Here is a 12,911-nt window from a genome sequence, read left to right as displayed (position 1 = left end):
CATGGTGAAACCCGTCTCTATTAAAAATGCAAAATTAGCCTGGTGTGGTGGTGCATGCCTATAATCCCGGCTACTTGGGAGGCTGAGGCAGGAGAATCTCTTGAACCTGGGAGGCGGAGGTTGCTGAGGTCGCACCTCTGAACTCCAGCCTGGGCAACAAGAGCGAAATTCCATCTCAAAAAAGAAAGAAAGAAAGAAAGGAAAAGTAATAACTGCAAACTCACTCTACAATACCAGCTACTTAGGAACAGGTGTCGTTTCCCAGCTTATTTCTGCAGCCGGAACTGCAGGATACTATCAGCTCGTCTTTCTGGACGGCACCGTCAGTTTATTTGTGGGTTGCGGCTTCGCAGCCTCGTTTGTAGATCATCTTTCTCTGCTGCCAGGACTGGAGTAGCACCACGTTTACACATCAGGCCGCCCGGCTTCCAACCCTCAGTGTGACATCTGGGCTGCTTCCAGAGATGAGCTGCCCGCCACTGCCCAGCTAGAAACATCTGTCTTCAGGCGGGGCGAGGGGTTTTTTTTGTTTTGTCTGTTTAAAAATTTCCTCCGAAGAGATTCCCTAAATAGTTTATATCACCCCTTCATCTAACGCCTGTAATGGTAGCTCGTCAGTTGCGCTTTATTATACAGAGGCGTGCCTGGTTCCCCTGGAAACACGGGAGCTGGGCATTTGGTTTTGTCGTTGAAGAAGTATCTTTCGCCGAGTTAGGGCGATGGCCCCCATAGGGGGATGAAATGGGAATTTCCCGCGGAAAGGAGCCTTGCGACGGAAGAGGGACCCCCCTCGACTGTGGCCTCCCTGGGGACGGGACTGCGTGGACTCGGGGGTCCCAGGTCCGCGGTGGGAACTCGGGGCTTGGAAAGCCCGGCAGGGAGGTGATCTCAGCGTCCCCCAGGACGCCGACCCTCTCCCGCACGGGTTTGCAGTCGGGGCGGCCGAGGGGGCGCTGGGCGGGGCGTCCTGGCGGGGCTGTGGGGGTGGGGGTGTCGGTTCGCGTTGATTATAACTTCACTCCCTTTAAAAGGAAAACTATGCCCGGAATCCGGGAGGTGGCGAGTGGAGCCCGGGTGGGAAGGACTTGACCCGCGCCCGCCGCCGGCCGCGCTCGGTGTCCCCGGAGTTGGCGGCTGTGAGGGTGGCTGGGCCCCGACTTTACCCCGACTTTTACCCCGAATCCCATCTCCACCTCACTCTCACCCCTCCAGCCCCACCGCCACCCCCATCTCTAGCCCCCACCCCTAGCCCCCACCCCTCCAACCCCACCCACCGCCACCCCCGCCCCAGCCCCCACCCCTAGCCCCCACTCCTCCGACCCCACCCACCGCCACCCCATCTCTAGCCCCCACCCCTAGACCTCACCCCTCCGACCTCACCCACCGCCACCCCCGCCCCTAGCCCCCACCCCTAGACCCCACCCACCGCCACCCCATCTCTAGCCCCCACCCCTAGCCCCCACCCCTCCGACCCCACCCACCGCCACCCCATCTCTAGCCCCCACCCCTAGCCCCCACCCCTCCGACCTCACCCACCGCCACCCCCGCCCCTAGCCCCCACCCCTAGCCCCCACCCCTCCGACCCCACCCACCGCCACCCCCACCTGCCACCCCCACCGCCACCTCTACGCCCCCAATCTCCCACCCCACCTCTCCAACACGCCCACCTCCCTCAGCCTTGACCTTCCACTCCACCCGCCCCGCGGGCCCCACCCCGCCACCCCCGCCCACCCCTCATGCGGGCGGAGCGGCTCTTGGCCTTTTTTGGGCGTCTCCCTGCTCCGCGGCCGGGGCTGGCGGGCGGGCGCTCGGCTGGCGGCTGCGGCGGTAGAGGGAGACCCGCGGCGACCCCGGGCTCGGCGTCGCTGCCACCATGACGGGAAGGTAACGGCCCCCACCCGCGTCCCCGGGCCGGGCAGGTGGGACTGCGGGACCCCTGGCAGAGGCGCGGCTCGCCCTCCCGCAGCCCCGCGGCACCAGCGTCCCCGTTCCGCCCGGGAGCGTCGGATTCCCTCAACTCCCGGGGCGGCAGCGCCCGCCGGGCAGGGGTCCCCCAGCCCCCGCGCCTTTTCCTCTGGGCGGGCGCCCGCAGCGGCAGGTGGAGCTCCTGCCCACCCGCCCGCCACCCTCGCAAGATGGGACAGCCATTTGCTCACAACCCACGCCCAGGGCTGCGGGAGGGGGCAAAGGGTTCCACGGCTGTGGCCTTCCCCAGCTTCCCCGAGCCCCCGCTGTGCCATCCCCAACCCCAGAGATGAGTGTCATCTCTGGAGCCTTCCCTTTCCTCCTCTGTAAACCTAGGGTGGTAAAAATGTTTATAATGATGAAGGGTATGTGGGACTTGGCCAGAGCTGCTCCCAAGCACCAGCTATGCAGGGGTGGGCTGGGGGGCAGGGTGCTCCCCTGGGCCTGGCCCACCCTCTGCTCTCAGGACCCTCGTTGCCATTTCACAGATGAGGTCAGCTGAGGCCATAGAGGCTGAGCCACTCAGGAGGCCAGTCACAGGTCCACCAGTGTTGGCCAGTGTTTGTCCCTGCAGCCCTTTCTGGAACCTAGCTGGGTACAAGTGAATGACTCATGGCTGGGTGGGAGGGGCAGTCCCTGAGGCCCTGGGGGCTCCCAGCCAAGTCCTGGCGGTGGGATGCTCTTCTTCAGGATCCCATGACCTGGGGCTCTGAGAGGCCCCAGCCCAGAGAGTGACCTGTAGCTTTGCTAGGTAAAGGGGCTTGGAGAGTGTGTCCAAGGTTGCGGCCCCAAATCCCACCATGTGCAAGGTGACCCCAGACCCACAGGGGAGCTGTCTCTGATCGCCATTAAGACTGTGGCCTGGGGTCTCAAGGCAGCCCCAGGACAAAAAACAGCCAGTAACTTGTCACTTTGTAAGCCCTGCCCTTCACACGCACTCCCCAAGCCTCCCTTCCCGGTCAGCTCCCCTGACTTGGAGTTACCCCTAAGCCTTGGCCCAGGCCCCTCTGCAGTGAGATGGATGGACTCATCCCCCAGAGAGTAGCATCTGCTGACCCACTGACTGCCTGTGGTCACCCCACAGAGTTCTGGGAGGGGGGGCTGCCTCCCATTTTCCTCAAAATGTCCCTGCCAGCTGCCTGGTTCTCATCCTCAGTTTTCTAGGAAAAGAAATGGGAGAGAGACAGGGACAGGGTCAGGAGCAGCCCCAGAAGCAGCATTGAGGTGGACGGAGGTGGGTGAGAGGTAGTTCCTTCAGGCGCAGGAGGGATGGTGAGGAGGGCAGAACCACCAAGGAGGTGGGGCCGGAATGGGAGGCCCCGAGTCATCACTGTCCCCTGGCAAAGGTCCTCTTGCCCTGAGTTCCTTGGGCCTTCCCTGGAGACTGAGGCAGTCAGGTGAGCCCGGCAGGAGCCGCTGGGAAGGCAGGTGGTGGCGAGCAGGGGCCAGCCTGCACTCACTGCTGTGAGTTCCCAGGGCCCGAGAAACTCTTGTCCTCAAATGACGCAGGGATGACAGTCAGCCTTTGGTGGACACTGTGTAGGGTGTCCCTTGTCCGGGTAATACTGCTGGTCTTAGAGAATAAGGAGAAACCTGGAAACATAAAGAGAAAGAAACAGCCACAGTTCCACTCCCGAGAGCCTCCCTTGACGCGGTTCGGGTGGCTCCCCGCAGTTCCTGTCTCCTGGAGTGTTTGACACGACCTGTGAGTGTAATGCACCGGCTCCTTCAAAGGTGGCCCTGCTGCCCGTGGTGCTGCTGCCCCATCGCCTTCCTGCCCTCCACATGCAGGGACTGGGCAGACCAGCCTGGGAGGAACGGACATCCGACCGGGCCTTGGGAGTGTGTGAGAGTTTTCCTGCCCCAGAAGCTGTGGAGTTTCATCTCCACTGTTTCATGCTGGTGTCCTCCACGTCCACTGTCCCGTGTGATCCCAGACAGTTCCTTGTGCCTGGATCCCGGTTCTCTTGGCATCGCCCATGCTGCCCAGAGCCAGGGTGCCTTTGGGAAACACCCCCTCTGCTCACATACCTTCAGGGGCTCTCCCTGCCAGCTGTCCCCAGGACCTCACCGGGCAAGAGCAGAGGGAGGGCAGTGGGGAGCCACCAAAGTGACCTGGAGTGGCATGCGTGGTCATGCTCTCTGCAGATGAACCCATGGGTACTGTGTGGAGAAAGGGCTGCTGGGAAGGCGATGGGGAAGGAGACAGGAGGCAGCCACCTGGGAGGCCCTTCCTGGGTGACTGAGGGGCTAGAGGAGAGGAGGCTGACTCAGGCTCCTCAGGATCTGAGAGGGCGGGGCTCGGGAGGACGCTCCTTTGTGGTGGTGGGTGGGGGTGGACAGCATGCTTGGTGTGGCTGTGGAGAGCTTGAAGAGCTGTGGCAAGTCTGAGGGGGCGCTGTGGGAGGCACCTGGCATGAGGGGCTGAAGCCCAAGCTGGGTGGGGAGCTGAAGGCAGCTGGAACATGGTGCAGCATGCCCTGGGAAGAGAGGGGGCTCGGCCTCAGCGGCCACCCAGGGACTTTAGAACTTACAACCACAAGATCTTTGACTGTCACAGCTGTCATAGCTGAAGGGAGCTCCGGGATCACCATTGTTCTACAAGGAGGATATTAAGGCCACCTACCTAGGGACCCAGCTGTCCTGGCACTCCTGGAAATGGAGCCTGGGATGTTGACGCCCATGGCTGTGTGAGCTCAGTGGCTTGGCTGGATAAAGTGGAGTCTCACCCACCACGTGGCGATCATGCATGAGGCTGCGTATGCCTGATGGTGTGCTGAGCCCACACTTAGTACAGGGCAGAGCAGGCTGCTAGATCCCTGTCCTCATATCTGCCAATCTTGCCCCTCCTCCTCTGGCTGAAGCATGTGCTCAGTGGTCCCCTAGGCAGAAGGAGTCAGCCAAGGGGCAGCTGAGTGCAGCCAGAGCCCTCAGCACAGCACGTGAGGCTGCAGTGGTGTCAGGGGCTTGAGCAAAGTGTGAAGTGGGTAACAAGTGAGGTGGCTTGTGATGTGGCACCACTGAGCCCTGGGCCTCAGACTGGGCCTGGTGGGCACTGCCATGGCCCCTCACCTCCTTCCTTTTTCTTCTACTTCTGGTGCTGACTGGCCCCCTCTAGCTGGCCAGTGGCGTAATAGGGTGTCTAGTCCCGAGGTGTGAGTTGCCCGACCTGGGCTCATTTCAAGCCACCAACATGCCGTTAACGCTTTACAGAGTTCCTGAATAGTTAACACTCAGCGCTTGTGGGCTGGCAAGGGATGGCCCAGGCAGCCACTGTGGAGAGGACCCCGGGCTTTCCACATGCAGAGGATCATCCTTCTCTCTGTCCCTATCTGTGCTGTGCTGTGGGCAGGCTTAACCCTCCCCTAGGTCTTCATTTCCAGGTGGGGAAGGGGACAGGAAAGGCACTGTCACTATCCTCCTTGTTCTGTTTAGGTGTAGCTTGTACCTTTCCGAAGGTGCATATTTACTTAGATGACTTAGCAGGATGACCACCCTAGTAAGATGCCTCCATGGGTGAATGCATATGTCTTGCTGAGACGCCGTGACTGAATGCACGTATGAACATAAAACCAACTGTGTCCTCCCCTGTGTCCTTGGAGGAATACCCAGGAAACTCATGGAGTTGTCTTCAGCCTCCCAGCGAGGAGTCTGGTGGGGAGCTGGCTCTGGAGGACAGCCTGTCTGTGCCATCTCTGCCTCTGCCCGCTGGGCTGAGGGTACATGCCCCAGGGCCTTGGGGTAACTCTACTTACCTTGGGGTAACATATGGACTCTATGTTAAACTTTTTAAGGAATTGCCTCGCTGTTTTCCAAGTAATTGAACAATTTTATGTTTACTAAATTTTATACCGGGGATGTATGAAGGTTCCAGTTTCCCAACACCCTTGCTAATGCTTGTTATTGTTGTCTGGTTTAGTGGGTGCGAAGTGGTGTCATACGTGGTTTTGATTTCCATTTTCTTAATGACTGATAATGTTGAGCATGTCTTCATGTGTCCGTTGGCCACTTGTAAATCCCCTTTGGAGAAATTGCCCATTTTTAAATTGGATTGTCTTTTTATTGTTGAATTGTAAGAGTTCCTTATTTATTTGGATACAAGACACTTCTCAGACATATGATTTGCACATTTTTTTTTTTTGCATAGTGTTTTTTAGTTTTCAGTGAATAAGAAGTCTTGCACTTATTTTGTTAAACTTACTCCTAAGTATTTTATTCTTTTCGATGCTGTCCCAAATGGGGTTGTTTTGTTTCATATTCAGATTTCTCATTGCTAGTGATTCTTGGCTACTGATCTTATGCCATGCAGACTTAGTGAACTCATTTCTTAGCTGTAAATAGGGTTTCTTTTTTTGAGGGTGGATTCTTTAGGCTGAAGCAGGTGGATCATGAGGTCAAGAGATCGAGACCATCCTGACCGACATGGTGAAACCCCATCTCTACTAAAAATATAAAAATTAGCTGGGCACGATGGTGCATGCCTGTAGTCCCAGCTACTTGGGAGGCTGAGGCAGGAGAATTGATTGAACCTGGGAGGCGGAGGTTGCAGTGAGCCGAGATCGTGACACTGCACTCCAGCCTGGCGCCTGGCAAAGAAACCAGACTCTGTCTCAAAAAAAAAAAAAAAAAAAGAGTTTTCTATATGTGAGTATGTAATATGCAGATAAAAAGTTTCACTCTTCCTTCTCAAACTAGATGTTTTTTCTTTCTTTCTCTTGTCTAACTGTCCTTGATAGAATCTCCAGTGCAATGCTGAAAACAAATGGCAAGATTGGAAATCGCCCTGACCTTAGTAGGAAAACATTCATTTTCTCACCACTAAGTATGAGCTATGGGTTTTCTGGATGCGCCTTTTCGAGTTGAAGAAGTTCCCTTCTATTCCTAGTTTGTTGGGTGTTTTTATTAAGAAAGGATGTTGGATTTTGCCAAATGTGTTTTCTGCATCTATTGAGACGGTCATAGAGTGTTCTCCCTTTATTCTGTTGATATGGTATATTACATTGATTTTTGGATGTGAAACCAACCCTATATTGCTGGGATAAATCCCATTTGGTCATGGTGTATAATACTTTATAGAGAGTGTTAGATTTAGTTTATAGTATTTGATTGAGAACTTTTGCATCTATGTGACCTTCGTGTTTTATTTTGATATCAAGGTAATACTTATAGAATGAGTTGAGAAGTGTTCCCTCCTAGTCTTTCTTTTATTTTTTTGAAAGATTTAGTGAAGGTTTTTTTTTTTCCTCTTTTTGAGACAAGGTCTCACTCTGTCACCCAGGCTGGAGTGCAGTGGTGTGATCTCAGCTCACTGCCACCTCTGCCTTCAGGGTTCAAGTGATTCTTCTGCCTCAGCCTCCTGAGTAGCTGGGATTACAGGTATGTGCCACCACACTGGTGTTTTGTTTGTTTGTTTAAAGGTTTGGTGTTAATTCTAGTTAAACCTTTGATATAATTCACCAGTGAAGCCAGTTGGCTCTGGCTTTATTTTGTGGAAGTTTTTTTGGTTACTAGCTCAGTCTCTTTACATGTTACTGGCTTTATTTGGTGACATGGTGAGGCTTTGTGTCCCCACCCAAATCTCATCTTGAATTGTAATCCCCATAATCCCTATGTGTCAAAGGAGCCATCAGGTGGAGGTAATTGAATAATGGGGGTGTTTCCCTCATGCTGTTCTCATGATAGTGAGTGAGTTCTCACGAGATCTGCTGGTTTTATAAGGGGCTCTTTCCCCCTTTGTTTGCATTTCTTCCTCCCACCTGTGAAGAAGGTGCCTCAATTCCCCTTTGCCTTCTGCCATGACTCTAAGTTTCCTGAGTCCTCCCCAGCCCTGTTAAATGGTGAGTCAATTAAACCTCTTTCCTTTCTAAATTACTGAGTCTCATGCAGTTCTTAATAGCAGTATGAAAACAGACTGATACATTTGGATTTTCTATCGCTTTTTGAGTCTGTTTTGGTAGTGTCCTTCTAGGAATTTCTCCATTTTGGCTAGGTTATTTAATTGATTGGCATACAGTTGTTCATAATATTCCATTCTGCTACTTCCTTGCTGGGAATGTGGGCTATCATTTTTCAAGGCAGCCATGGAGTTAGGGAGCAGGAATAAGGGACTAGGGTAAGTTGAAATAACACAAACCTCACTGTTTTTGCCAAGATTCATCTGTTTTTCTTGACCAGACGTTCCTAGGGTTACTGCAAGCCTGTGGTGGATTTGCAGAGTCCTGAAAGAGTAGATTCCGGTATTTTTTGCTTGGTTTTCTCATTGCTTTTGTGGAGGGACGAACTTCTGGGGGTCCTTGCTCCACCGTTTTTTGCTGACATCACTCAGTGTTTTTGCAAATGTCTCGAGCCAGAGCACGGACCCAGATCCCATTTGGCCATGGTGTATAATACTTTGTATAGTGTTAGGCTCAGTGTATAGTACCTGTGGCTCCCAATCCCATCCCTGCAGCAGCACAGGCGGAGAATGGGTGGTAAGGTTGTGCAGAGATTTGGGATTTGGGCTCAATCAGACTCTAAGCCTCTCTCAATTTCTAGCCTCCGATGTCCGCTTTTATAGTAAATATTTGTTGAATCGATTCGTACTTGGTGAACTTGTGCTTGAACTTCGTTTACAAATTATGTTGTATGAAACACTGTGGCTGTAGCCTCCTTTCCAGCTCCACAGGTGACCCTTGGAGCCCTAAGTAAATGTTTCCTCCTTACGTAAAACTGTGGCTCTGCTCGAGAGTCCTGGATTCTAGTGTTGAGGTTTTCCACGTGGGAGGGGCTGTCGGGGGTGGCAAGAGGGGCTTAGGCCCTATGCCATTGACTTGTAGCTGCTGTAAGAACATTTTCTGCATCAGTTTTCGTAAGCATTCAGCTATCTACATCAGATTCAGAGGTATTCCTGGTTTATTTTGGCTTCTCTAGGCTCAGCCTATCTATGCCCTTTAGCCCCCGGGGCCACCTTTAAAAAACTATTTGTTGAATTGATCAGTGTTGTGCAACTTTGGAATTGGGCTGCATTTACTAATTCTATTGTACCCAGTGCTTGTTGCCCCTGACTCCCAGGGTGCTTAATGGGTACCTCCTCCTGCTGGGACTTGCTGGGTGAGTGTGCTGCTCGGTGGTGGCATGTGGGCCTGGTATCTGAGAGCCAGAGAGCCCCCTCCAAGGCTTTCTCCCACCCCAGTTCGGGAGGACCCGTGCCCTCCTGTCTTTAGTGAAGGCTGCCAGCGCTTGTTTTGGGAAGGCAGAAGAAGATACTCCTCAAACTTTCTGACTTTCTAGAAAGGTTAATCAGGGAAATGGAATCGGTGTTAAAGATTCCATAAGTGCGCTGGATCTTTATTGCGTTGCTGACCAGGGCCACCTTGGCCACCGTTTGGATGCCAACCGTGGGTGTTCACGCTTGGATCACAAGTAGCCTTGCCCGTCTCTCTGGGTAAAAATGTGTGGGGCATGGTGCCTTCCTGGTGGTTTCCACTGCGTGCCTCTGTGTCTTCTCCCCTGGAAGCTGGAGGATTGCCTTTTCTCTAAGATATGGGTCTCTCTTGGGGTCCTTGGCCATTTGTTGGCCAGATCCAGAGGACTGGCTCTGCCGGGTCCGGGTGCCCCGGGGTGGTGTTTGTGGCAGAGGCTCTCAGGGAAGGGAGCAAAGCAGAATGTGGGTCTTTGCGGCTGTTGGCAGCGCTCCTAAAGGTGCCAGGTCCCCGCTGCCCTCCTCTTGGGGTCCTAAAGAGGGGTTTCTTTACTGTTGGCAGGCCTCCTAAAGGCGCCAGGTCCTCGCTGCCCTCCTCAGCTGACCCTGCCCTCCTCAGCGCGTCCAGGGGCACAGGCTTTCCTCCTGGCAGGTGGCAGCCGGTGACCTCCTGGGTGTCCTGCCGCCACTGTGGACCTCACCTCAGTGCTGTCCGGGGCCTTCCCAGACCAGTCCCCTCCCAGCGGGACCCAGCCCTGCCAGCCTCAGCTTTCAGGAGCTGCCTCCGCCGCGCGAACAATATCCTTTCTATTTGGAGTTGACTCCGCTGCCCTTTGGAGATCCCAGTGCGTAACGTGAGCTCGAGACCAGCGCGGGGGAGGCGCCCACACGCCCGTCCCGTCGCGGTGTCTGGCCCGAGGCGGCCGCGCCTCCCCTCCGAGGTGGTCCCACGGCCCCTGCACCAGGCGGCCGAGCCTGCTACCTCGAAGCGGCTGCCCCGCGCCATGGCGGCCCGGCTGGGTGCGCTGGCCGCGTCGGGGCTGTACCGGCGGCGCCAGCACCGGCAGAGCCCGCCGTCCGCCGCGGGGTAGGTGGCCAGGGGCGGGGCGGGTGGCGGGGACAATGGCCGGAAAGCTGCCGCGGCAGGACAGGCCTTCCCTCGGAAACCCCGCCGGGACCTCCGACGCCGTGGGCTCTCTCCCGGGCGCCGAATGGGCCCTGGGTTGGCGACAGGGTGGGCGCGCGCGACTTTATCTAACGGGGTTTGATGTCACCTGTGACCAGCTCTCCTGGCAGGGTGCGCCCAGGGGCCGGTGTTAGAGACTAGGGAGCCTGTGTCGCCCCCAGCACTGCTTTCAGACTGGGGCGATCGTGCTGCACTTTGTAGATGAGCGACAGGTTCCGAGCCGAGCAGGCACCTGCTGGTCTCACCCACCCCAAACGTGGCTACGCTGTGATTTGAACCCAGGTTGGACTGACTCCAGTGCCTGTCCTGCTTCATTCCATGGAGGACTGCCAGTGTAGATAGGCTCCTTTTGGGCTGAGGGGAGAGGCCAGAGGGGTTGAGGCTCGTCCTCAGGGCTTCCCAGAGAGTTAGTTGACTCTGGATGGGGAGGTTGGCAGGGGCACCGGGATGGCGCTGGAGCCACCTCCCCTCGCTCTCGGGGTCAGGGGCAGGAGGAGCAGCTCCTGGACATGTTGCCTTTGCAGTGCCCAGCAGCCAACGAGGGAGAGAGAGAGCGATAGGGCTGTGAGCTTGGGGTCCTCTGCATCAAAGTGACAGTTGGGGACCCTAGGGAGGAGGCCAAGGCTGGGCAGAAGGGCTGGGGGGCCAGGGAGAGAGCCAGGAGCAGCAGTCGTAGAGGTAGGGGAGGGCCTGGAGGACCCAGGAGCAGGGGAAGGCCAGTGCCACCCAGGGCAAGCGAGACCTCCTGTGAGACCTTCCGCCCACAGCCCACGCCCAGCCCCTGAGTGCAGTCCACTCTGAGCTCCTAGTGTGTGGTCAGGGAAGGCACCCAGAGGGGCAATTAGAGGACTGAGCCATCAAAGATCTCTTCTGCTGAGAAGGAAGACGGAGGGCACTGAGTGGAGGGCGGGAACTGCAGGCTGCTGCGCGGCCCTCTGTGGAGTCCCTGCTGCATGCTGGGCTGCCGCCTGTGCTGGCACAGCAGGTCCAGTGCAGCCTGCTGTTCAGGTAGGGACCCCCAGGCTCAGGAGGCCGACTCACTTGCCTGTGTGTGGCAGAGCTGGAGCAGGCGCCCTCACTAGTCAGCCTCTGGACAACCCTGGGCGCCTATGGCATAACCGTGGTACCAGGCTGCGGGTGGCCGGGGCACTGATGGTCCCAAGGCTGTGCTGGAGAGTGACTTTCACAGTACGGAACCACAGCTGAGACGCAGGCGGGATGGGCACGATGGTGACAGTCAGGCGCGGGGCCGCCCTGAGCATGCACGTGCCTGATATTATTCGCCACTCCATTTTGTTTTTCTTTGAGCTTCTGGTTCGTGTCCTCTGCCAGTTCTCTGATGTCAGTGTGACATGTTTCAGGTGTACCTGCTTAAAAGTAAAGCTGCTAGAGCAAAGAGGTACGGCGAGGGCTTCCGAAGAAGCCCTAATTTCAGACAGGTTTCATACCGATTTGGAGTCTGTTTCTGATGGTGTCAATGCATCTTGTGTATAGCAGCCCAAGGTGGCATGTTAATTGTCTAGCAGGCTAGAAGCTAGAAAAACGTGGCTGGCTGGCTTTGTGTAAATTTTTATTGACCTCGCATAACCAGGTGACTCCTGACACTGGCCGCTGTCTGGCTTTGTGGGGGTGGGGCAGGGAGGAGGCCCAGGCAGTGCTGGGGGTCTGAAGCTGCCCGTGGGCTGTGCGGCAGTGGGGTCCCTTCCTGCAACCCTCCACACCCGGAATACAGCCTGTCTCGGTGCGGGTGCTCAGTGAAGACCTGTTGGATGAAGGACGGAGCATGGGCTGTGCTTGCAGGAATTGCCTCACTTAACCCTCCTAAAGTGCCTGCAGGTAGCGATTCCTGGCCCATTTTGTGGATGAGGAAGCTGAGGTTTGCAGAGTCCTCTGCTGCAGGTCACACAGGCAGGGGGTGTACGGGCCAGGGTCGCAGCCTGCTGTGCCTGGCTACAGGGCACACACCCTTGGCCTGACTGCTGCTCAGGCTGACGTGGCCTCAGCAACACTGGCTCATCTTGGGTGTGATCAGACCCCTTGCAGCTGGCCCCTGACTCTTCCCAGGTCCTTACACTCTTTTCCTAGACTCAGGTGTGGGGGAGGTTGGGATGGAAGAAGGGCTGGGGTTATTGAAGAAACAGAATCTGGAATGGGGGATGCCAGGAGGGAATGGGGGGAGCATGAGTCCAATCCTGCGTGACCCTTAGCTGGTTACCGACCCTCTCCGTGCTTCAATCTCCTTATCTGGAACCGGCCTCCTCCTCTTACAAAGGCTTGGAACAGAGCAGGCTCCTCTGATCCCACCCCAGACTCAGGGTCATCTTGCAACAAATTGGCTTGTATTGGCTGTCAAGACAGAGAGCATTGCAAGGTTCTGGGGAGGCTGGGGAAGGGCGTGAGATGGCATGCTCTACCCCAGGTCTGGGGTTTGGCTTCCAGCCTGGGCGTGCCCTGGGCAGTGTGTCTGCGTAGTCCAGCTGGAGGCGGGTAGTGGTGTCTCCTGGGGGATAACTGGGCGGACTCTGTGTTCCCTATTCTTGAAGGAATGTGCAAAGGAGGACATGGAATGTCCATGTCTCT

At 56.1% G+C, this 12,911-nt stretch overlaps 1 protein-coding gene across 1 annotated transcript in view; it reads left to right on the top strand.

Moving 5' to 3' along the window:
• The first annotated feature begins 1,848 nt into the window (after positions 1-1,848).
• LIMS2 (LIM zinc finger domain containing 2) overlaps positions 1,849-12,911 on the top strand; it is a 33,057-nt gene continuing 21,994 nt past the window's right edge. Inside the window, 1 exon segment of the mRNA XM_012462323.3 lies at positions 1,849-1,884. Within this exon segment, the coding sequence (XP_012317746.2) occupies positions 1,874-1,884 (11 nt within the window). The 5' untranslated portion in view covers positions 1,849-1,873.

This window comes from Aotus nancymaae, unplaced genomic scaffold (genome assembly GCF_030222135.1).
Source record: "Aotus nancymaae isolate 86718 unplaced genomic scaffold, 86718_ANA_hifiasm-v0.15.2.pri h1tg000029l, whole genome shotgun sequence".
Classification (NCBI taxonomy): domain Eukaryota; kingdom Metazoa; phylum Chordata; class Mammalia; order Primates; family Aotidae; genus Aotus; species Aotus nancymaae.
This window is presented reverse-complemented; position numbering and strand designations above follow the sequence as displayed.